This window comes from Taudactylus pleione, unplaced genomic scaffold, assembly GCF_031769625.1.
Source record: "Taudactylus pleione unplaced genomic scaffold, aTauple2 ptg000331l, whole genome shotgun sequence".
NCBI lineage: Eukaryota > Metazoa > Chordata > Amphibia > Anura > Myobatrachidae > Taudactylus > Taudactylus pleione.
The window spans coordinates 1128076-1154107 of NW_028284732.1; the positions used below are offsets into that span (position 1 = coordinate 1128076).

Here is a 26032-nt window from a genome sequence, read left to right on the forward strand (position 1 = left end):
GAAAAGAGCGAAATATCACCCAAGTTTGTCTTTAGTAAAGTTGCGAGTTGAAAAAAAATGCCAAAACTCACCAGAGATTGCAATCTCGACCAAACTTGAATCTTTATAAATGTAGCACTTAAAAGTCTGCAATGTAGGGTTGGCACAATACTTCATCATAGTGATTATTATTATTATTATTATTATTATTATTATATTATATTATATTTTATTTATAGGGTGCCACAAAGTGTCCTTAGCACTTTACAATGATAAGAAGACAATTACATAAATTTTACATAAATGCAAAGGATAACCATAAAAACCAGATTGTGGAAAGGCTAGGATAGAGAGACTCGTTATGCCCTGCAGAAGCAAATAATGATGGGTTACACAAGGATGAGTAGAGAGCAAACACCACTAAATGAACCTGAACCAACTAAATGGCTGACAAGAGATACCAGTGGGGAAAATAGAGCCAGGGAAACAGATGTGCACTATTGAATTGGAAAGAGAGAATGAAGGAAAAGGGACCTGCCCGTGATGGCTTATTGTCTAGAAAGAAATGCATGCAAGAAGGAGGTTGATCTGGGAGTGGTAGGTGGTCAGTGGTGCTGGGCAGTGGTGGCTGTAGCGCAGTCCAAATTCAAATAGGGGAGCCACGCCAACTGCAACCCCAAACGCTGCCATACATTGCTGGCCAGGAATCACTGGCAGTTGGTGTTGCTCCCCTATTTGAATTTTGGATTGTGCTGCAGCCCCACCTCTGGAGCAGCCACTGGTGTGGAGTTGAGTGTTATAAGGAGGACTGATATGCTTGTATAAAGAAGTGAGACTTGACAAATCATATCTCAATATTTCCTGTTTAGTCTCAATAAGAGCCCTAATTATCTGCTGTGATCACAAAAGCAGCAAACCTTGCGGTCTAGAAAGAAGTAAGCTAAGTTAGGGTAGTCAGTGGGCCAATGTGGTTTCTATTGGTATCACAGTCCTGTAACATGATGTATAATCATAACATAAAGTATAATCATAATAGTTGTATTCATTATTTAGTATCCATATAGTTTATAACATTTTCAGTCCGCTTCTTGTAAATTCCAGGTCAGCTATATAGATGTACAAAGAAACAAGCAGTAATTGGATGAGGTTTGGAGTGGGTGTGAGGGGTGTGGAGCGGTCAGTAAGGGAGTACAGATGAATGTCTTTGGGTTTTCCTTGTAATTATTTTGTTTAGTGCAAGTTGGTCTCTTTACTTTTACCACCATTAGGAAAATATGATAGTAGACATTTATAGCCCTGTGTACTGGCATCTGTTTACACTGGTATTACACTTGGTTAACCCAAGTCTTTATCCATACAAACAAAGGGACTCTTAATAGTGAAGTATGGCAAACCTCTTGTGTAGAAGCAGTACTGGAGCAATGTGAGAGACAGAGAGCGTGAGGGGAGATAGTGGCATGAGAGCTAGAGAGATGGAAAGAGAGGAGCAGAAAGTGTCAGTGAAGGGGGACAGAGGGAGAATATGGTGGGAGGAAGTGCGAAAGGAGGGGCTACCAGTTGACCTCATACTTGCCTACTTTTGAAAACTAGTTTCAGGGAGATTATAGTTGGTAGGAGAGTGTACCATTGAGGGGGCGAGTCATGTTACACCCAAAGGGTGTGTCTAGCTCCACCTGTGGGTGTATTTATAGTGACTCAGGGGTGTGTTCTGCAGTGGCAGGTGAAAACTATAGTAATAAGTGCAGCATACTGCCAAATGTAGGCAGAATTAGCAAACTTTCATAGACAAATAAGATCAGCTGCACTCCACTTCTAGGGATTCTTGGTAAGGTGCAGCCACATGGAGAATAATCGGAGTCCAGGGTCCCTTCAAGTGAAATATGGGAAATAGGAGAACTTTAGAGCACAGAAAGACCGGGATGGGAGACACAAAATCCCACAAGTTGCAAATCCCACGTGGTCAATACCAAATAATTTTTTCCGTCAATCAGGATTTATTATACAATCAATTCTACAATTATGGTATTAATAAATGTTAATCTGGAAAATTACTTATCGCTGGACCATACTGCTTGATGTGGCACCAGAAAAGCAGCCTCCAATTAACAAGGCAGCCTACAACAGCCTACAAAGTACAGTATAATAATAAAATGCATCCACTTGGCTACTTAAGGGGGAATTAACATTTATGACACTTGGGCCAGCTCACTATTTCCAGCCTGGTCCACTCTCTTTATGAGACAGAGGGCCTGATTCAGACCCGCTCGCGAGCGCTGATCGCTCGCAAACGGGTCGATGGTGCCCAAGTGCGCATGCGCGAGACCCGCATAGCGATGGCCAAGCCGTCGCTATGGGTCTCGCACCAAAGGGGGCGTGCTGTCGATGGTGAGTGACAGCACGCCCCCTTTGGTGGGCGTGCCGGGGGCGTTGCTGCCCAGAGGGAGGCGTTCCCATGGGAACGCCTACCGTCTGGGGCCGGCCCCACTGACATCACTAGTGATGTCAGTGGGAGTGCTTTTGGCTCTGATAGAGCCAAAAGCACTCCTGGGCTTGCGGCAGCGAGACCCTACCACAGGGTCTTGTCGCAAGCCCGATGGTCGTGATGGTCTTGACCATCGCAACCATCTTTTTGGCCGCTCGCATAAGCTGTGGGTGGTCACCCACAGCAATGCGAGCGGCCAGGAGGCCGCTCCAATTTTAGGTAGGAGGGCCCTGATTCAGAGCGAGCGCCCTTGTCAGACCGTCCGGCTCTGAATCAGGCCCAGAGATGGGAGACTTCCACAGAATGCAGAGACCTGTGGCTCTTCTCCTTGTGGGTCTAGTCATCACTTTCTGCTTACAGACAGCCAATGGCCAGGGTAAGCTGCTAACTACTAATGCTGCCTGAGCTAGTACTTAGAACACTTCTACTTCACCTGAATAACAGTACCTTATATGCTACTTGTACCTTATTTAAGTGCTTAATAAGATGTATCTGTTGAGGCATGCTTTACACCTGCTTACCGGGGGCGGCAATGGCAGCGGGAATATAGTACTGAGCCATTTCCCTTGCAGTGAAGCTCCATCTGACACCCCTGATATGTGCTTCACAGCTCTGCCCCTGGGTCACTCTGGCAGCACCGCTGCTCCTTTCATCTGTGCACAACGATGCTGCAACTTGTGGGGGCGGGGCCACATGTCAATAGCTTACTCGTGAGGACCCCTGGACAATGTGTACTAGGACATCAGCTGGTCCATGCCCCACCCCCCTAACATTCACGAAGGGACAGTGGGGAATCCAGAATGTCCGGGTAACGTCTGCATACCACCCCCATCGCATCTGGACTAGTGCAGGCGCTGTCTGGAATAGTGATGGCCGATGGGGCAGTGGGGTATCTAGGACTTTTATGTAACTTCCCGGGCAGCAGGAGACTCTGTAGTCGTCTGTGAGTCTCCCGCAGGATGAGGGAGAGTAGGCAACCCTGGACATGTTTGTTTCATCTTTGACTAACAACATAGGTCCAAATAGGAAATAGCTTTTCAGGCCTAACAGTACTATTGTGTACCTGGTTTTACAAATTACAATTGCTAAGTTTAGGACAAAACAGCAATATGCTTATGATTTTTCTTCACCACTTAATTCCCATATGCTCACTTGTTGTTGTAGTGTGTCAGAAGATTTTTTGTCCGGCAGTACCTCTGCCTGCATACCACAACCAGAGCCACAAAGGAAGCCAGGAAAATGGTGGCCAAGACACCAATAGCCACAATTACCACAGTCTCCATTTCTTTACTGGGTGAGCAGGCCAGTCACGTGAACTGAAGCAAAATCATCTGAAACATTAATGAACAAACATAAATGGTTAAATTGTTTCTAGGATCAATGAATAATTGTGAATATTTTAATACATTTGGTAAGGATATTTCTTAATTCAAGTTTTCATTTATAAATTTGCTACACACGGTGGGCTTATAAGGACAATTAGACTAACATCTGCTCGCACCTCCATAGGCTGCAAACAAATCGGACACACTGGAAGCCATTTAGGCGTCACTCATGTGGAAAGTCTATTTGGTGGACTTAACCAATACTCAAGAGAAATAATTGCATCACTGATGCACAAGGCTGCATCCACTTTGTGCCTCATACCTTGGTAATTTATATGTGACAAATTAACATGCATATAGCATTAAAACCACCTGCATAATATTGTGTTGGTCCCCCTTGTGCCACCAAAACAGCTGTGACCCATCAAAGCATGGACTCCTGAAGACCTCTGAATGTGTTCTGTGGTATCTAGCACCAAGACATTAGCAGCAGATTCTGTAAGGTTTTGTTTTTCCAGCACATTCCACAGATTCTCAAACAAATCGAGAACTGGGGAATTTGGAGGCCAAGTAAACACCTTGAACTCTTTGTTAAGTTTCTCAAACTACTCCTGAATAATATTTGCAGTGTGGCAGAGCACATTATTCTCCTGATAGAGGCCATTTAAATCAGAGAATAGCGTTGCCATGAAGGGGTGTACTTGGTTTGCAACAATGTTTAATTAGGTGGTACGTTTCAAAGTAACATCCACATCAATGCCAGACTCAAGGTTCCCCAGCAGAACATTGCCCAGAGTTCACACTGCCTCCACTGAATTATCTTCCCATAGTGCATCCTGTTGCAATCTCTTTCCCAGGTAAACGATGCACACGCATCCGGCCATCCACAGGATGTAAAAGAAAACATGATTCATCAGACCAGGCTACCTTCTTCCATTGCTCCTTGGTTACATTTATATATATCTGGTTACCAGCGCGGTATTTCCTTCTATAATTTCTGTGTGGGGTTGCAATTTTCCCCTTTTTGTTACTTACCGCTGCAGGCATATGTTTTAAATAGCAGTGTGCTCTTTAAGCGCTTGGATTTCCCTATTTCCCCATTGCTCCATGGTTCTCACATTTATGTGCCCATTGTAGGTGCTTTCGGTGGTGGATAGGGGCCAGCATGGGCACTGTGACCAGTTTGGGTCTGACACCTTTCTATCATAGCCAGCATTAAAGTTTTCAGCAATTTGTGCTAAAGTAGCTCTTCTATGGGATAGAACCAGATGGGCTAGCTTTAGTTTTTACCCCGGTTTTTGTAGTGGACACAGAAAAGTTAGGTGTAGATGGTATCCCACAGCTGAGACTGCACCTCCATGCAGTACCTTATGGGTAGCTTTTTCAGCCAGCCATGTTGTAGTCCAATTATAAAACCATAAGAAGGTAGATGAGTTACCAGGGGTGGATGATGTCCCTGCAGCTACAAGCAATCCCTATAGAGGTAACTTCTTCAGCAAGCCTCAATCAATAAATGGAGTGGAACTTCTGTGAGACATGGAGATATATCCTTACAAAATAAATAGGTTTCCAAAGGCCAGTTGTATTTTCCACAGGTAAATGTAGTGAGCAGCAAACCACAGCTCAGTAAATAGTGATTCATACCGATGCCCTTTCAGCAAGCCTCAATCAATAAATAGAGTGTAACTTCTTCAATTATTTCTTAGACTGAGCTATGGTACACAGGGAAACACGTTAGGCAGACTATTTACTGAACTGTGGTTTGCTGCTCACTACATTTACCTGTGGAAAATACAACTGGCCTATATACAGTCAGGTGCATAAATATTGGGACATTGACAGAATTTTCAGAGTTTGGCCTCTATTCACCACCACAATGGCTTTGAAATGAAACAAACAAGATGTGCTTTAACTGCAGACTTTCAGATTTAATTTGAGGGTAATTACATCCAAATCGGGTGAACGGTGTAGGAATTACAACAGTTTCAATATGTGCCTCCCACTTTTTCGCTGGGATCGCTATGCGCTCGCGAGCAGGTCTGAATCAGGCCCTCTATATCCTACCATCACTCCTCAGGGGGCTGGTCAGTTGATCCAGAGTCCATATTGCTGTAGCAATTGTGCGTATTTATGCATTGTGTGTGACTGTATGCTAGATGCTGTGTGTACACTGCCTTTGTTTTCTAAACTGTCAGGTACAACTATCACTGTGTTTCTCCTCATCCCTCTGCAGGTGTGTGGGGTGTTTCATTGATAAGTCACATTGCATTAATATTGTATACCTTGCCATTCATACATTTGTTTCATGTCTGAAGGTGAGGATTGGAGCCCTCCAGTGCTTACAGTATATCCTCTAAGTCCTGTGCGGCACACCTGTCTAACCAGGATGATAACCTGAATGGGATCTGTAAAAACTGTTTTAAACAGTTATTGTATATATCTGGTACACCTGCACCAGCACCAGAGTCATCCTGGACACCTGAGGTTTTGTCCTATCTGATAGGTAAAGCCTTGGATATACGGGCTCCAGCTGCTGTAGTGCCTCATGCTATGGAGTACTCACAGCATGTACATCATCCAATGTGTTTGCCCCCCATGAATCCCTTTTGGGTTAATGCGGCTGCTTACACTAGCCAGAGTATATTACCATCGTCAGCCTCTCCGCAGGTGGATAGACCAGTTGTAATAAGATAGCAGGGGCACAAAAGAGGTTCTCTTCATGTCTTGCCTCACAGGTCTGACTCATCCTTTTCATCAGATAATGAATATCACAGTTCTGGGTCGATCTCAGTAAAAGAAGACCATCAATCCCTTGTGGATGTTCCCTCTCTAGTAAGAGCGGTGAGATCTGTCCTCAATATAGAGGAAGAGGAGGTTGTGCTGACATCTAGAAGAATTCTTTCCCTGACTCGGGGCAATTGACAAATCTCATGTCTGAAGCATGGGATACCCCTTGTAAGCATTTTCATGCCACTAGGAATGTAACCTCTCGGTACCCATTTGCACCAAGGGAGTGTAGTAAATGGGAGGTTTCCTCAATGGTAGATGCTCATGTGACTAGATTAATCAGGAGCGCTACATTGAATATTCCTGCAGCATCCTCTTTAAAGGGGGTTACGGATAGGAAGCTTGATAATCATTTGAAATCAATCTTTCCACTATTAGGGGCCATTACCAGACCAGCTACGGCTGTAGCCTGGGTGGCTAAGGCTATGAAGGATTGGACAAGGTCTCTGGAGGAGACTATAGTAGATCCAATAAAAGAGCAACAGTCTCTTCTCGGCCAGATGCAGGAAGCGGCTATGTATTTGTGGGAAGCAGGGATTGACGCAGGCATCCTCGCTTCTAGGGTTTGGGCTAACTCAGTGGCAGCCCGAAGAACCCTTTGGCTAACAAACTGGAAGGCAGTTCCAGGGTCTTAAAAGGCTCTGGAGTTTTTTGCCTTTTACAGGCAAGGTGCTGTTTGGACCAGGATTAGACGACAGGGATTTCTCTGCTTCTGTAATTCAGACGATGCTGAGAGCAAGGAAGCCTGCTTCTGCTCGCATCTTTCACAGAAGTTGGCACTCATTTTTTCTGTGGTGCTCCCATAGAAAATATGATCCTAAGGTGTTCAAGGTAACTAAAGTACTTGCATTTTTGCAGGCAGGATTAGATTTAGGTCTTCGCCTGGCTACCTTGAGAGTCCAAGTTTCTGCTTGACATTTGGTTTCAGCGTAAGATTGCCCCTCTGCCGGATGTTAGAACATTCTTTCAAGGGGTTCTTCTGCTGCAACCTCCATTTCTCCCACCGAAGGCACTATGGTATTTGTCTTTGGTTCTCAGGGCACTGCAGGCGCATCCCTTTGAACTCTTGGATAGGGTGGACTTGAGATGACTGACAGCAAAAACAATTTTTCTACTCGCCAGCTGGCATTGTTTCTGATGTGGCAGCATTGTCATGTCACTCGCCATATCTGATTTATCATCAAGATAGAGCTGTCCGCCGTACCAAGGCAGGCTACCTCCTTAAGGTGGTTTCCCGTTTTCACATAAATTAGGAAATTGTAGTACCAGTGTTTACGTGGACCGTACCAGCTCCATCAGGAAATCTGCGTCTCTTTTTGTGGTATACGGATTTCACAAAAGAGGCTGGTCAGCAATCAAAAAGACGTTGACTCGCTGGCTTCGTATGACAAATTTGCAAGTCTATACTTAGGCTGCTCTCCCTGTTCCTAACAGAGTGACAGCACATTCCACTTGGTCAGTTGGACCATTGTGGGCGGTAAGACATGGTGCCTCAGCTGAACAGCTTTGTAAGGCAGTCACTTGGTCTTCCGTGAATACGTTTATCAAATTCTATTCATTTGATACGTTTGCCTCCTAGGATGCTTCCTTTGGGCGGAGGATTCTCCTCTCTGTGCAGGAGCATCCCCACCCATAAGGGAACTGCTTTAGGACATCCCCAAGGTAGATCCTGTGGACCCTATGGAACCCGAAGAAGAAATACAGAATTATGGCAAAACATAACTTTGATAATTCCTTTTCTTCAAGGTCCATAGGGTCCACAGGGCGCCCACCCTGACGCACCTGGCCTCAGTTAGGATCTGTTCTTTAAGCCTTTATTTCACAGATTCCCTCTTTGCATGATTGAGTGTTTCTTGTGCAATTTTTCTTCCTTCTCCACTCTATGTCTCTTGCCATAAGGTTTGGTTACAAACTGAATGCCTGTGGCTGGGGGTGGGGTATATAGGGAGGAGGACCAGTGCATGTTGGGTGCTCCAAAGCTTTGCTGTTTGGTGCATTGAATGTGATCCAACTACATACCCAATGTAGATCCTGTGGACCCTATGGACCTCAAAGAAAAGGAATTATCGATTACCATAATTCTGTGTGTATAATGTATATATGTGTGTGTTTATATATATATATATATACATACATACATACACACAGTGGATAAAATAAGTAAATATATTTGTAATGGGGCTATTGTAATGAAATTTTCATCACATGTCAGCAACAACCCATGCAATCCACAATACTTTATCCCCTGTGTCATTTCACTTTACACATAACTTAATTTATGGACATCTATGGTTTGATTTCTTTGCATGTGTGGATTGCATGGGTTGTTGCTGACATTTGGTGAAAATGTCATTACAATAGCCCCATTACAAATATATTTACTGAGAAAAATGTTGACATGTTCAATACTAATTTTACCCGCTGTATATAATATTATATCTCATTGATTTAATTTATTTTATACCATGTAGATATTGATACATATAATCCTGTTTCTCTTGAACAATGGGCCTGATTCAGATCCGCTCGCAAGCGCTGTGCGCTTGCAAGCGGCCCGATGGTTGCTAACTGCACAAGCGCCGCATCCGGCGTGCGCGAGCCCTGCTGAGTGACTGAAGTTCAGTCGCTACGGGGCGGCTGTCGATGTTGATTGACAGCTCGACCCGTTTTGTGGAAGTGTAGGGGGGGTGGCTGGACAAACACAGGCGTTCCCTTAGGAACGCCTGGCATTTGTAGGAGGGCTGACTGACATCACTACTGACTTCAGTAGTGGACTTCCTGCTCTATTAGAGCAGTAAGTCCACTCGTAGGGTCCTGTCGCAAGGCCGATGGTTGTGATTGTCTCCTGACCGCTCGCACAAACTGTGAGTGGTCTCCCACAGCTTTGCAAGCGGCCGGAGAAAAAAAACAAAAAAACATACGCCCACATTCCCTGCGAGTGGCCGCCAGCAGCGTGCGGCTCTGAATCCGGGCCAATGTGTGCAAGTCCTGTTTACTGATGCAAAATTTCAGTTTTTCCCTTTTTTTTACAGTTTCCATTTCAGTTTTGTGAAAAAAATTATGCTTTAATTTCAAATAAGTCCAATTCCCAGTAAGAGTCTTCTTTGGCATGACAATAAATAAAGTACAGGGACAGACACTTAACATGGCTGGAGTTGACCTACAGTAAGTGGAGACTGCTTTGCTCATTGACAACTTTACGTGGCCCTTTTGCATGTCATGTCAAAACTAAATCTTTTGGTGTTGACGTGAAGTGGAAAATCGACTAGTATCATCTACAAGGCAATCTTATGACCTCGGTTTAAAAAGACTATTGCCATAAATTCAAAATTGCTCCCATGCGAAGCTGGGGAAGGTCACTAGTATGTGTAAAATCTCAAAAAGTTATTATATCTCTGTGCGCCACCTGGGTGACAACTGTCAGTGCCAGTCCTTTATGTCTTCTAAATAGAATAAGTCGATTTATTAAAGAGGGTAGGAGGACATAGATTCATTCAGGCAGTGGCAAACGCAGGATTTCTAGAGGGGGGTTTCCAAATGCTTAGTTTTAGAGTGAGTGTGGCCAGCCCATGAAGAGGGCATAATTAGCACTTATCCAGCTTTAATATGCGTCATACGAACTAATTGTGTCATAATTCCAGCATACACAGGACCAGCGATCACAGTAATCCATTAGGTGTGGCATCAAACCCATCCTGCCTGAGCTGAATGTTTTTAGTTTAGATGTGGGCACCATTCCAGATCATTGGAGCAAGTCTGGGGGAACAGAAGAACCTAGCACTGCCCTGGACATATTTGTACATATTGGGCTCCTTATGCACTGGATAGTGTATTATTATTATTATTATACAGTATTAATAATTAACCATATTGCTCCCCTAACAGTGCATATTTTCCAGATTTCATAGTTGGTGCTCAAATTATTTATTGCTGGCTGATACGTGTTAAAAGATCCACAGGTGTTGCTAATTATTTTATTTGTGATACTGAGAAGAACTGCAGAACTAGTAAAAAAAAATTATATTACTATTTCTATTGTGGTCATGGTGCGGGCTGGGGAGGGGGGTTATCAGGCAATCAGAAACCCCCCCTGCATTTGTCTATGCCGGGGCAGGTCACTGTATGAAAATAATGATCTCCATACATACAGTATGATAGGAGATTGGAGCACAAATAGGAATATATAGCAATTAGTTAGCAATACAGTAGTGAATAGGCAATGGGCAATAACTTGTTCCAATAGTTGGGCTTTTGTATCTTAGCTTTAGCATTAACTAGAAAAAAATTCTCACTTGTCTCAATATACTATAATTTAAAACACACATTAACCTTTGTAAAACATGAATATACAGTAATAGCAACTCTGATTATTACTCTGCAGATTTAGCAAAGACCTCAAAACTATTCAGTATTTACTCTTAAGTGCACACAAAGTTCTGTTGTTCTCTGTTGCTGGACAATCGCTGACCTTTGAAATGCATGTATTTGTAATCCCCAATTGGTAACTTGCTTACAAAGCCCTAAACAACTCTTCTCCTCCCACATCTCCAGCCTCATTTCCACTAACACTCCATACAAAAGGGACAACTCTTTAATATATAGAACTCTACCTGGTTATAAGGAACAGTTGGCGACTGCACACACAAATCTGTGCTATTAACTCCTTACTGATCTGTTATTCTTCAGATGATGTTGATTTTCCACACAAAAATATTAAAAATCTTTTCACCAGATTCTGGAATCTAATTTATTTATTAACAGTTTCTTATATAGCGCAGCATATTCCGTTGCGATTTACAATTGGATTTTATAATTGTATTATAATTGTATTTTTAAATTGCATAGTGACTTTTGCCCTATCATGTTCTGCCAAAACCCATTTTGCCTGGGAAAGAACTTGTAAAGTAGCCCAACTGGTCTTCCAAGTCCAGCTGTTTTATGTTCTAAGCTCTTTCCTAGGTGGCAGCTTCATACTCTCCTTACCCCTTCTCTGCACTATTCTCCTTACGCCCTCACTGTACTTTATGGACTGGTGCACTCAAAAACACTAAACAGAAAAATGTAAATATGCAGATTACAAAGCATGTCTGACCAATCAACTTCTCCACTGGTCCATTTCTCCAAACTTTTCACTGCTTGATAAATAGACAATGATGTGATTTACCTCGGTCTTTGTGCAAAAGTGGGTGGAGCCTTTTCATGCAAGTTACAACATCATATTGTGGCCCCAATGCACACTACAGGGGGGTGGGGTGGGGTGGGGAGCAGTGATGATTAAATCATGTTTCCCACACTTGCCCCTTTGACCTCCCCTCTGGAATCTCATACATACCTCTTTGAATAAATTAATTTAACTATTTATACACTTACTGGGAGAGTTGCACACGTGCATATGGTAAAGTCATATTTGCATACAAATGGCCTGGCAAAAAACAGTTTCTTTCAATGACAATTTAACATATATTGTGCAATGACCGGATCACGTTTGCTAGTTTGGGTAGATAGATAGATAGATAGATAGATAGATAGATAGATAGATAGATAGATAGATAGATAGATAGATAGATAGATTGATAGATTGATAGATTGATAATCTAAAAAAAACTGCTTAACTGACCCAACATACAAGGGCTTTTTAAACCAGGTAATTGATAAAAACTCAAGACAAATGACATTGTTAATGTTATCATGGATGACATCACATAGAACATTTTAAATATTATTACATCACTCATAACAATACAATCACAAAGATAATCCCAAAAGCATGGACCAAGTTGCAATTAAAAAATTAATCTGAATTTATTCTGGAAAGTAAATCCCATACCTGTATGATTTTGTTTTCTATTATGAATATCAGTGTGGTACTGTCCACTGTGAGAGAAATCAGTGGCAGCTCTGATTCAGTAACAGCTGAGACTGTAAAACTGTAATAAATAGTGACACACATTTCCTTTTATTGTTTTGAAAATAGGAATATTGGCCCTCATTCAGACCCGGACGCAAGTGGCCGTTCGTACGTTCGGCGTACGTACAGAAATATGTTAATTCAAGCGCTTGCTCGTAATTTCGAACGCAGCTAAACTTCCTCCCCAAACTCTACCAACCCCTCCTCTAACTAACGAGCGTGCCAAATAGCGAGCGTACATCCCCAATGTGGCTTGCAGGGAACGCACGCACAAGTCCAACCCGGAAGTGGGCCTGTCAGATTCCGATTACCTGCTCCTTTATTCTGCCTACCTCCCTCAATCGTATCATGCCAATCAATATATCAATTATCTTAATTGCTCGTCAATTTTTTATTTTTTTGGGAAATGCAATAAACTTTACTCTTGTCCGTGTTTGTGTTTACCAGCAGAATACGTACGGCTTAAACATTCGCTTTTATTTGTCAAAATACATGTTTGAGGCAATTATCCAATTTTTTTCTTTGTTTTTAACCACGCATATTTTACTGGGTTCATTTCTTTATTTAAATTAGCTTACGCATGTCACTGCATCAAGCCTATCATAACTCGCAATAGATTTGTGGCCCTGTCAAACACATTACTCATACACTAACCAATAGAATTTGTCCTGTTAATTACCCAAATACATTAGCCAATCCAAATTTTTTTCGGGTCTTTATTAAAATTGTTTTTCTTAAAATACACCATTGCCATCATGAGAGCCTCGGCATTCACCAGGCGCGAGCTGATGGTGTTAACCGAGGTCATGGACAGGCGGATCACCAGCCAGCCTCCCCCCATCACCAATAGGGAAAAGCGTTCCGCATATGCGGAGGTACGTGGCCGCCTGCGTTCCTTTGGCTCATGCCGCCAGATCGGCCAGCTGGAGCGCAGGTGGTCCGACCTGCAACGGCGGACGCCCCGCTTGCTGGCATGCTTTCGCATGCAGATAGCGGAAAGTAAGTTTTTTTGACTGTGGTTTTCATGTTTATCTTTGTGGCCCTAACTGCATGTGCATGTTTTCATGTATGGCCTATTTATTCTTTGTACTCATATCTGCATGTGCATGTTTTCATGTATGGCCTATTTATTCTTTGTACTCATATCTGCATGGGCATGTTTTCATGTATGGCCTATTTATTCTTTGTACTCATATCTGCATGGGCATGTTTTCATGTATGGCCTATTTATTCTTTGTACTCATATCTGCATGGGCATGTTTTCATGTATGGCCTATTTATTCTTTGTACTCATATCTGCATGGGCATGTTTTCATGTATGGCCTATTTATTCTTTGTACTCATATCTGCATGGGCATGTTTTCATGTATGGCCTATTTATTCTTTGTACTCATATCTGCATGTGCATGTTTTCATGTATGGCCTATTTATTCTTTGTACTCATATCTGCATGTGCATGTTTTCATGTATGGCCTATTTATTCTTTGTACTCATATCTGCATGGGCATGTTTTCATGTATGGCCTTTTTATTCTTTGTACTCATATCTGCATGGGCATGTTTTCATGTATGGCCTATTTATTCTTTGTACTCATATCTGCATGGGCATGTTTACATATTTTGGGCGTAAAAAATTAGTGTTTAACAAGGTGATGTTCTAAAATAACCACAATTTGTTTTCCATCATTTAGGGGCAGAGCGAAGACTACGGCGTCATCGCCGTCAAAGACGTCGCTCTCGGCCCCTCTCCCCAACCCCCAGCCAAACATCCTCACCCCAAAATACCCGAAATTCCCCCTCCTCCCCTGCCTGCACAGACCCTGTGGCACATCCGTCTGGGCTCCTTCCCCTCCATCCCAATTCCCTCCTCCCCTCCAACCACCCCTCTCATAACTACCCCCTCCCCTGAATCCGAAATCACCCCTCCCACCTCGTTGGGGAATGTTGCCACCTCCGAGGAGGACGAGGGAGTTGGTTCTGGGCCAGGCGTTATTTTGAACGGTATGTTTCCCTTTTATCCTTTTTTGTGTTTTAAAATGTTTGGATCTAATCCTGTGTCTGTGCCTTTTACTTTTTTTGGTTTGTCAGACGTTTGGGTAGATCTCTGTTTGTCTTTACCTTTTACTGCTGATTTCCCCATACACATATCCCACATGGCAACATTTTTTTGTTTTTTGTGCAATTTTTGGGGTGTCCATTTTTGTGTCCTTTGGTTTTTTGGATTAAATGTGCTTTTGGTCACAATATTGTCATTTTTGGATACCTTTGTTTGGCTTGTTTTTTCTGTGGGTTTCATTAATTATGTATTAAGCCCCACACTTTTCTAACCACAGAGGACCAGTGGCGTTTGGCAGACCTAGCCGGGTGCGTCCAAGTGATGCGGGGCCACGTGATCGGCCTGCTGGTGGTCCTTGACCGTATGTCTGGGATCCTGCGTCCATAATTTTTTATTTTCATTTAAAAATATTTTTTGCAATAAAAAAATTTAACTTAGCGTTCTGTCTCATTCCTTGTCTCCAAATCTTAGATTGTTTACACTGACATAAGTAGACTCTTCCAGCAAGTATTTGCAATTAATGTCACTAAGATTGTGTGATTTTTAGGAAACGGGCACATGAAACAGTTAACAGTAACAATCTGCTTGGGCTTTTTTGGCGTGTTACAATTTTTATATTACTACATTTTACATGTTCCAATTTGGGGCGCAACCTGCTTAGCCCGAGATTACAAAGCCTACTGATTGTACATAATACCTTTTGGTGTTGGTTTTGACCCAGAAAGCATATTTAAATTTAGATCAAATTGCGACATTACAGGATTAACCCTTAAGCAATTTTAACGTGGGTGAACCTGGTTACACTTGCTTGCAATGGTCAATAAAATTTGCAAAATTACACTCTCAAAAAATTTATTCAAAACATAACTAAAAAACCAAAGTGTTGGCTCACAAACAATACACACAGTGATAACAAAAAATACAACCCATCAAACACCATATGAAAAAAGTAAAGAAAAATCAAGAACTGGTTGACGAATGAGCATGCCAACATGATTCCACAAATGTTGCGTTTCAATATTGGTTCCAGAATATATATCCAATGTGTCCCCATGAAGGTTTGTTTTGGGTAGCAGGAAGTAGTCATCGTTTGAGTACCAAAGATTATGAAATCAAACAGAAGATGGGAAACAAAAAACAAATTAATTAGATGGTCTCCAAAAATCCTTACCACATTGTGTCAAAGAACTTCTTTTGTGCCAATAATTACCTAAAATATCTGGCCACCACATCATCGCGTATGGCCCCCCCACATACTGACCTCCGACCAACCTCGGGGGGGCCATCCTTTGGCAAGGCATCCTCTGGCTGCATTGGGACACCACTCCTTATGGCAATGTTGTGAAATATCCCACACAGGACCACAATTTTTGAAACCATATCCGGCAAATACATGAGCTCGCCACCAGAGCGGTGGAGGCATCTGAATCGGCCTTTTAAAAGGCTGATGCAGCGCTCCACCACTTGCCTGGTTGCTGTAAGTGCGGAATTATAATTACTTTGTGGCCCTGGTGTGGGAGCCAAATTAGGAGTGAGCAGCCAGGGCGTGCTAGGGTAGCCACTGTCTCCTGTGAAAAAGAAGTGACAACACCAGGATCACTGTATCAAGCTTAACATTGTTATGTACTAAAGGTCTCCACTTACCCAGAAGCCACGCATCACCATCTTGTAGGTTGTTTAATTTTTGCCATATCCCTGATTGCCGGATGAAGAATGAGTCATGTGCACTTCCTGGTAATTTTGCATTCAGGGACAGGATCTGGAGGGAGGCATCACATACCACCATTACATTCAGGGAGTGATAGTGTTTGCGGTTGCGAAAAATGGCCTCCAGCCATGCTGGAGGCTGAAGTGGTATGTGAGTACCATCCACAACCCCTATGATGTGTGGGAAGCCAGCTATTTGGTAAAAATTGGCCTTGGCCACACTAAGGGCACCCATATCCAAAGGCATTTGAATAAAATGATGGAGGTGCTTGAAAAGGGCCTCCATCACTGCCCTCAGGATCCGGGAAAAGGAGGATTGGGAGATTCCCACCACTATTCCCACCGTTGTTTGAAACGATCCTGAGGCACAGAAATGTAACACCGCCATAAATTGCGTAAGTAGTGGTATTGCTGTAGGACTGTCAATTTGCCGCTCATGATCACTCTCTATTAATGAGAGAGTGTCTATGATGATTTGGGGTGGAAGACGGTTGCGTCTTAACACCTCATCATTGGGCATTCCAAAAAGGGTGACACATGTTCGATATATCTGGGGCCTTGCACGCCTACGATGCCTATGCCTGGGACGAGATTGAGGTTGGTCGGCTTCCGGGAGCATGGCCAGAACAATCCGACCAAGATCAACCTGAAATGGCAAGAATTGAATGTAACGTTTTTTTGGCCAAAAATAATTGAAAAATTACTTAGCTTGACGACACAATCCAATGATGCTTACATGCCGGGGTATTGTCATGATTTTCCCAACCTATAAATAATAACAAACAAACAATGCAACAATTTAGGGTGGCCATTTAGGAATCTAAATTGGGTGCAAGACAAAACATAAAAGGGGAGAAACACACATTTGGGCAAAGAGCAAAACGACAGTGCACAGACTACCACAATTTGGGCCCAAAATTAAAAAAAATTTGCTAAAGGGAAATCACAACCAATTTCAAGTAAAAAAATAAGCAGATAAAAAAGCGCTAATTAGTTCGCAAATACAAGACAAAAAATAAGCAGATAAAAAAGCGCTAATTAGTTCGCAAATACAAGACAAAAAATAAGCAGATAAAAAAGCGCTAATTAGTTCGCAAATAAAAGACAAAAAATAAGCAGATAAAAAAGCGCTAATTAGTTCGCAAATAAAAGACAAAAAATAAGCAGATAAAAAAGCACTAATTAGTTCGCAAATACAAGTAAAAAAAAAAGCAGATAAAAAAGCGCTAATTAGTTCGCAAACACAAGACAAAAAATAAGCAGATAAAAAAGCGCTAATTAGTTCGCAAATACAAGACAAAAAATAAGCAGATAAAAAAGCGCTAATTAGTTCATACATTTCGGAATCACAAAAACAAAGGTTAAAAGTGTAAGGTCAAACAAAGTTGCGTTAAAAAAAACATGAACATTTAATAAACAAGTGAAAAAAAAAACTTACCAATAGAGGATATATAAGTCACCGGATAAAAAGGTCGTTGGGGCAGAGCCAAAAGAAACCTAACAAAGGAGATTTTGTTAAAAATTAACGACCCAAATTTTAAAAAAAGAAGGAGACACAAAGTGAACAAAAGTAAGATGGCCAAAAACTTACCAAAAAATAACACGACAAATAAAACAACCACACCAAAAAAAGCGAACGTAAATAAAAACTCCAAAAAGACAAACCAAAAACAACTCCAAACAACGCCAAATACAAATCCCACCAACAATCCACTCCGACTAACGTAACCTCCAACAACCAACACCCGCCACCTCGACTCGAGACGCCCCAAGCCATAAATAGTGTTTATTTTCCCGCACAAATTAAGGAGGGATCATAGGAACGCACAATCAATGATGCGGACGAAAAATAAGGACGCATGTATAAATACGTCACGACCGAAAAAAAACGTTCTGGTGTATTTCTTGTTTGGAGGTAAGAAATGGCTACAGACCAGGGAAACAATGGCCAAGAGTCAGGCGGTAAGTATTTCATGCATTTCCAAACAAGGATTATTTTGAAACATAATATAGTGAAAGTTTGCAAGCTTAAATTTCTCAACGTTTAAACAAATAGGTGAGGAGGATGACATGGAAGAGGCTGCTGGGCCCAGTATTCTGGCCAAAGCAGGGAAAAAGAAAAGGCAGCCACAATTCACAAGAAAGGAGATGGAGGTTTTGGTTCAGAAGTGTGTGGACATCCTGCCACAGGCAGACAGGAATATGGGTGCAAGCCAGAAGTGGAGAATGTGGGAGGAGGTAGCCAGTGCTGTCAATAGGGTGGGTGATTATGTCCGTCTAGCCCGGGATGTCAAACGGCGGTAAGTAAAAACTTTACCCCCCTAAAACCAAAACTAAAAAAAAAACCAGAATAATGGTTACTTTTTTACCCACAGATGGCAAGACTTCAAATATCGCCTGAAACAAAAAATGGCGGACAGGGCTAGGCATGCAAGGGGGACAGGTGGGGTCCCACCCCTGTGTCATTGGAGTTGAATGATTTAGAAGAGCTGGCACAGGGGTGTGTGCAGGCTGTGGAGGTGTTTGGCGTGTCCAACATGGATACGGACATGCCAGACTTTGCGGCTCCTCATGTTGTCCCAGGTAAATATTGTGATGTAACCAACTCTGAAATGTTATTGTGCCAATATGTAGATTCTAATGTGACTCTTTTCTCATTTTTCAAACAGAGACACAGGCGGATGAGTCTGCTCCAGAGGGGAGCCTTGGCCGCAGAATTTCTGCAGGGGAGGAACCAGTACATCCGGCTGAGGACCCTGCAGAAGCCAGTCCAGGGCAATCCCCCTCGCAGGCAGTGGCACTCCTCACAGAACTCAATTTTAAATCGGATTTCCATACGGAGATTCTGCAGAGGATGGACGCCAGTCTGGTATGGGTGGCTGAGGCCCTGGAGCAAAATGCTGCGGCCAACGTGACCATTGGTCAGGCCCTGGCGGAAAATACCAGGGCCAACATCCGCATCGCCAATGCCCTGGAGCAGCTCGTTCGCCAGAACATGGTGGAGCCGACCTCCCTTCCTGCCGGAACATCAGGATCCTCCACCTCTGGCACAACATCAGCCAATCCTCCAAATGTGTCTAGCCCTGTGCCTAGTCCAGAGGCCACAACATCTGCCTCTGGACAGGCCAGCCCGATGACATCCCGGACCCGGTCTGGCGCCCACCCTCCCCCAGCCAAACGGGGGAAAAAACGTTGACAGCACTGGCTGCTATTCCCACACTCCTTCTGTGCTTGCCCCATATTCCTTTCTGGCCAAAACTTCCCTCTCCTTTCTTGTGAATTGTTTTTAATTTTTTGTTTTAAGTTTCCATACCTTTTATGTTTGCACAAATTATAATTTTTATTGGAATAACACTGCCAAAAAAGTTTGGGCCAAAAATGGGCCAGAAAATGTTTTTAGTTTCCAATAAATTTTGAAAAAATGTTCGACATTGTATTCTGACATTATTTTAGAAATGGTTTACAGTTAATCCTGGCCCACAAGGCAAAAACGACCTCCCAAAAGATTAAAACGAAAAAAAAACAAAAGGGCTCTTTAAGGAACACTTTAAAATTTACATAAGGATGCAAATTCTCCAGACAAAAGCAAAATGGAAAAATACACACAAACATGATGACATTATTGTTACAATAGCACAAAAACCAAATACAAACAAAAAAAAACATACCTACAAATGTACGCTAATTGATTGTGTAATCCTGAAATTAGCAGCTATGATTTCCACCTGCGTACGGTTTTGTGCTAACCAAAAAAAATGTTTTCAAAACACATTACAAGCTGGTTTTCAATTCAAAACTGATTGATTTTCTGACAAGCCGTGATTAATCGATGAAACATCGTGGAGGGCCGGGACGGAGGAGAAGACCATCGCCAATGTGGTCGAGTAATCCAGACCCCAAGCTGTGCGAGCAGTTTGAACGGAAAGAGGATCATCCAGTGACGTATGACTTGGTACGAACACATTTGACGTTCGCATCAGATAATGTATGTACGCCAAAAAAACGCCTCGCCACGCCTGCATTTTTCCATCTACTCCCGTCAACGCCCAAAAATGCCCTGTTCTGTCAATCACATTTGACATGTCACTTCCTGTACGCAATTTGACGAACGAGACAAAAAAAGCTTGCAATATGCCACACGCACATGCGCAGTGTTACACCGACGCATGCGCGGTTTCTCAACATCGGAACGCAACGAGCATACTGCTGTTAACGAGCGGCTCTGAATGAGGGCCCTTGCTCTTTAATACATTATAATATGAATATTCATGTTTGTCTGGTGGTGCAACCACATATACTGTTTTTGATACCAATGTTGCCCTAAACTGACAGCACGCTAAAATATTACTTCCTCAGATTTGTTTACATCTGAGAGTTCCGACTTTATTGACAAGTAAACAAAAGTAAGTATATTTTTATTACAGTATTCCATTTGGGAATCAGTATGTGATACTGGCGGCCGCACACATTCAAGCATCAACATGAAAGCAGTTTGTCAGCAAACTGCTGAAATACATACCATGAAAATCAATGTAATCATTAAGTTTGTCCAAGTCAAACACAACATTCATAACATTATTCTTGCTGCAGAACCAATGTAATTCTCCTATAGAGAATACAGGTTAGAGAAAGTAGCACGAAGCCTGCATGAAAATGTCAAACATGAAGAACAAAATGCACTAATCTCCGTGCCAAATGCTGATTGTTAGTAGTAGATGGTTGTGAGGGAACAATCACTGATACCGAATTGCAGTTAGATATAATACACAACAACAACAATTATGTTGACAGCAATTATATCTTTCAATATACTGTAATCTCACAAATTAGGTGGTTGTAATAAAATTAAAATCATCATAATAATTAAAATCATAATAGAGTAATAATAGTTTAGCACTTTCCTGGCAGAGCTGTAAAGTTGTATCTACCAACAAGAAATCACATTCGCTACATACTGTACATGTTTATTATACTGTGGTAATATGAGAAATACACACACAATGTCTTTCACGTTTTACATTTTAACTCTTTTATAAGAAAATATCTGTTCTTATGCCATATAAAATTAAATAGTCTCCCTTTATATTCCCATCTAGCAAATTTACTCTCACACTTAATCCCACTGCTCAAATTGAAGGATTTTATGTTTCATTAAATTTTCCTTACCTAGATTTAGACATCGAAGCTCAGTTTTATTGATAATTACTTCCGTGTAGGCCTTACACTGATACATAAGTGGGTAAACATTTCTGCCTACGTTTGTCTTTTCCTAAATCATTAACAGGCTTTTACAAAGGGGCGTGAATAACATTTTACTTCAACCTTATACCATTCGTATGAGACATTTCTATTACCTGTCTCTTCTTCCCTAGTGCTGCAATATAACTAAGGTTCAGTGTTCTAGAAAATGATGACTTCAAATACATAATAGTTTGAAAAGGACACTAAACATATCAACAACAGAGGGGATAGGAAATGCAGAAGTGCTGGCATCCCTGCAAAACATATTTACAGTATGTGTTTTATAATTAAAATAGCTGACAGTTGTTTTGTGTGTTTACATGTAAGAAAGCTTGTGATGTATTAGTGACACAAATTTTGCTTTACATTTACACACGCTGATAGCAACCATTTCTGTACAAGTAATGGAATCGGTATAAAATAAGGCCTGCCGCATGGCCGGCGGTTCGAATCCCGGCAGCGGCAGCCCGACAGATGGACAGATCCCGGCAGCAGCAACCCAACAGCGCTGGAAATCCCGATCGTTCTGAGTTAAGTATATACTAACCTACCCTAACCCTCCTTAGGGGTGCCTAACCCTAACCTCCCCCCCAAGTGCCTAACCCTAATCCTCCCTGTAAGTGCCTAACCCTAACCCCCCCTTCCCGGCTGCCTAAACCTAAAACCCCCCCTGGTGCGCTAAACCTAAACGTGGCTGTCCACTCACGGCGCCCAGGATCCCTTTGATCGGGAAGCCGGAGCGCCTGTACCCTGGCGTCGGGAAAATGACAGGCTTCTAGATATAGATGCCTGTCATTTAACCCACTCCGGGATAAAGCAGTCGGGAAGCCGGCTGTCAGGATCACTTCAGCCGGTTTCCCAATTGCATCCCCAAGGTATCAGTCATATTCGAGTGGTGCAAACAAGAGCAGTACCAATCACTTTTAAAATTGTCTCCTGCAAAGGAGGAGACATCGTGACCAGTGGGGTCACTATGGGGGAGCAGGAGGTGTGTACCGCTCTGGGTGTCACCCCTTGAGGGTTTGACACCAAAAAGCTGGCTCCTTCTCAGTGACAAGGAGCCATGTGGTGCACGCTAACATTACAGTGCACTGGCCAGCTCCCAGTCACTGAGGAGAAGGGAGAGCCTCTGGAAGCAGCCACGCATCCCCGGGAGTGCTGGACACGCCCCCAGAGTGATGAAACAGAGGGTGCGCCAGTAGGCCATGCCCCCTTTTGGCTCATGCAGGGGGTTTCCTGATTGCACTGGGTGTCACCAACCCCAGTGCCACCACTGATTGTGACAGTATTATATTTTTGCGAGTTTTAGGCTTTGTTTTATATAGGGCAAAGTTGTTATCTCTGCTGAACTGACATGAAGTGTTGAGTGAATTTCCATTAGCTCAAAGCCAGTCAGGTACAAAAATCAAGTTCTTTTGCAGAATGGAAATAGCTGTGCAACCATAAAAAGTCACCCTCTGTACTTGTTTGAATACTGATTCTGAAAAACCAGGCATATCACCACACCTATTCCGTATTTACCCAATTTTCTCATTAGCCAGTGCAAATGTCTACTTGTCCAAAACGATCACCATCATGGTCTGTAAACTTATGTGTATGGCTGCAAACCTTAGGTGAACATTGAAAAACTCAAGGTGCACTTGTGCAAACTGTAGGTGCACAGCTCTACTAATGATAATATTGTGCTGTGCCTTGGCCTTTTCATAACTGAAGCTTGTTTGTACACTGTACAACTAGTGTAATTAGAATAACTTTGTTTTGGCAAAACCAAAACCAGATGGCGCTAATAAATAGTTTGAAGAACTTCAATCTGCTACTTTTCAAAATATCACAAGTTACTTTCATATAGAGATGTGCGCCGGACCATTTTTCCTGGTTTTGGTTCTACTTCGCCATCTGGTTTTGGTTTTGCCAAAACACAGTGACTGGTTTTGATCCTGTTTTTTTTTCCAAAAATGGACAAGAAAAGTTAAAATTACATAATTTGAGCCTTTTTTTTGTTCCTAGAGTATTATTAACCTCAATAACATTTCTTTCCACTCATTACGAGCAGGTCCCTCTACCCTCTTGTGCTTCTCCCTACTTTAGTTTCATCTACTTCTTACTCACCACTAGGGCACCTAACACTTGGTTGCTTATGCTCTGTTGCTTATCTGGGTGTTATGATCGCTAATGTAGCAATATATATATTGTCCATGTCCTGGTCCTGTATTGTAATGTTCTGTAAGTCGCTTGTCTACAACTTGTTTATGTACTTTGTAAGGCAGTGCGGAACATTTGTGGCGCCATATAAATACATGATAATAATTATAATAATAATAATTTCCAGTCAATTTTGACCACCTCACAGCTCACTACATTGTTTTCATCCAGTTTAGGCCAAAAGGTTGCAACGAGCTAGTTGGCTGACTAAGCTAAGCGACAGCAGTGGGGGCACAAACATGTGGCAGTTCAACTTCAAACATGGCACATCTAGGACACAGAGTTCTTTTATGAACTTGCAGCTCGGTTCAAGCGCACCAAACAGTACAAACAATACAATTATTTAATCTTTTTTTTATGGCGCAGCTGTATTCCTGCGTGGACTGGAGCCACAGGGCTTATATATGCTTGTGAGCAAAACAAAGAGCATCAAACAGTACAAACAATACAATGATTTAATTAAATTTTTGATGTCGCAGGTGTAGGTCTATTCAAACAGCATGGAGTGGAGTGACAGGGCTTATATATGCAGTGCACGTGAATGTCTAATGGAGCGTACACACGGTCAGATTTGTCAGACTTGTCAGATTTGTCAGATGAACGATTGAACGATTAAACGATTTCAACGATTTGAACGATTTTACCAAAGTTTTGAACGATTTGAACGATTTGAACGATTGAACGATTTTTGACTGCATTAAAATGAATGGAATCGTCCAAGTCTGACTGCAAACACATCAGATATCAGAAATCGTTATCTGACCATCGGGAACGCGCATCGTTGATCGTCCATCGTTCAGGCATGTCAGATATGAACGATTTTCCATCAGATATGAACGACTGAACGATTTTTAAATCGTTATCATCCATATCTGAAGAAAAAATCTGATCGTGTGTATGCACCATTACTGGACACAGCACTGCCAATACAGCAGAGCACAGCATACAGCAGTGTGCACCCCCTATATACATCGAGTAAGCAGCACAGCCACTTGTGAGTGTGGACACTACCTTTACAGTAGAGTATAGCACAGCATACAGCAGTCTGCACCCCCTATACACATTGACTAAGTAGCACAGCCACTTGTGAGTGTGGAGTCTGGACATTACCTATACAGCAGAGTACAGCACAGCAGCACGCACCCCCTATATACACATTAGCTAAGCAGCACAGCCTTTACAGCGGAGTATAGCACAGCAGCGTGCACCCCCCTTACACATTACTAGCACAGCATATAAAGCAGAGTTAAGCGCAGCATACAGCACTATGCTTAGCAAGGAAATGGTGCCGAGTCCCATCTCTGACGCCTTATATAGAATTCAAAATCCACGAGAAACCGGCATTGCAAGGGTGACATTGTGCCTTGAAGTGGAATCCGAGTCAGGTGGGAAGATCCGAACCACCACTCAGACCTACTCGGATTCCCAATGTTCAGGTGTGTTCGAATTCCAAGGAATCCGAACCGATCATTTCTGCTTTCATGTAATCATTAAAGCTGCAGAATCTTAATATTGAGCTTTGCTCGCTCAACTTAAGAAAACAAAACCTGATAAAAACTAAAATAAAAGACTGCGCTGATAACTATAACAAAAAATATTGTGAGATGGCAGAAAATATATCAGTCAGGGCTCCATTATATAGATTTGTAAAAAACATTTTCATTTAATTACATATAAAATATATATGGTAGCTCTGATCAGTGTCCAATACCTAAATAATTCTGAAACACTTATTTGCAATCCTTTGTTTGACTACTGAAATGTGTCCCCTATACCGGTATTGACCCAGCTCAATTAAAGGAATAAAAGTCACAGTTGGTAAAGCAAGGATGACTATAGATACATGGTTCAGTGTGCTGGGAGTAATCCGGATAATTACACGGTCCTATTGCGAGTCTGGCTTCCAATATTAGTCCCACCACATCTGGAGCCAGGCTTTGTTGCACCAACACTGCCCCTGACTCCTGTGCCTGCAGGCTGAGAATGGCTCTAGACCATGCAGGGAGCCTGATCGGGACTCGGCAGGTAAGATATCTGTGCACTTCTGAAGATAAGATAAGTTGTCAATTGAGTCTGTCACACTCAGGGGTGCTCACAACGCTGGATCCTAAGTCATCAATTGAGTCTGTCACACTCAGGGGTGCTCACAACTGGGGGTGACTGATGCATTTCACCCATTTTTAAACCACCCCCCCTTCAGAATGGGCAAAATGCATCAGTCACCTCCGGTTGTGAGCAGCCCTGTGTCACAGACTCAGACATATTTCAGTAGCCAAACAAAGGACTGCAAATAAGTGTTTCATAATTATTAAGGTATTGGGCACTGATCTAAGCCACCATATATAT

General features: G+C 42.4%; 1 protein-coding gene across 2 annotated transcripts in view; it reads right to left on the bottom strand.

Moving 5' to 3' along the window:
* The window catches only part of TMEM98 (transmembrane protein 98), a 58118-nt gene that overhangs the window by 30862 nt on the left and 1224 nt on the right, over positions 1 to 26032 (bottom strand). Inside the window, exons 1-2 of one of the 2 annotated variants that reach the window (XM_088443549.1) lie at positions 21410 to 21488; positions 3614 to 3792 (exon numbers count right to left, since the gene is read on the bottom strand). In XM_088443549.1, coding sequence (XP_088299675.1) covers positions 3614 to 3744 — 131 coding nt within the window. In that variant the 5' untranslated portion in view covers positions 3745 to 3792; positions 21410 to 21488. Of the gene's footprint in view, positions 1 to 3613; positions 3793 to 21409; positions 21489 to 26032 lie in introns of those variants that run through there. The other variant, XM_088443548.1, reaches the window with a different exon arrangement.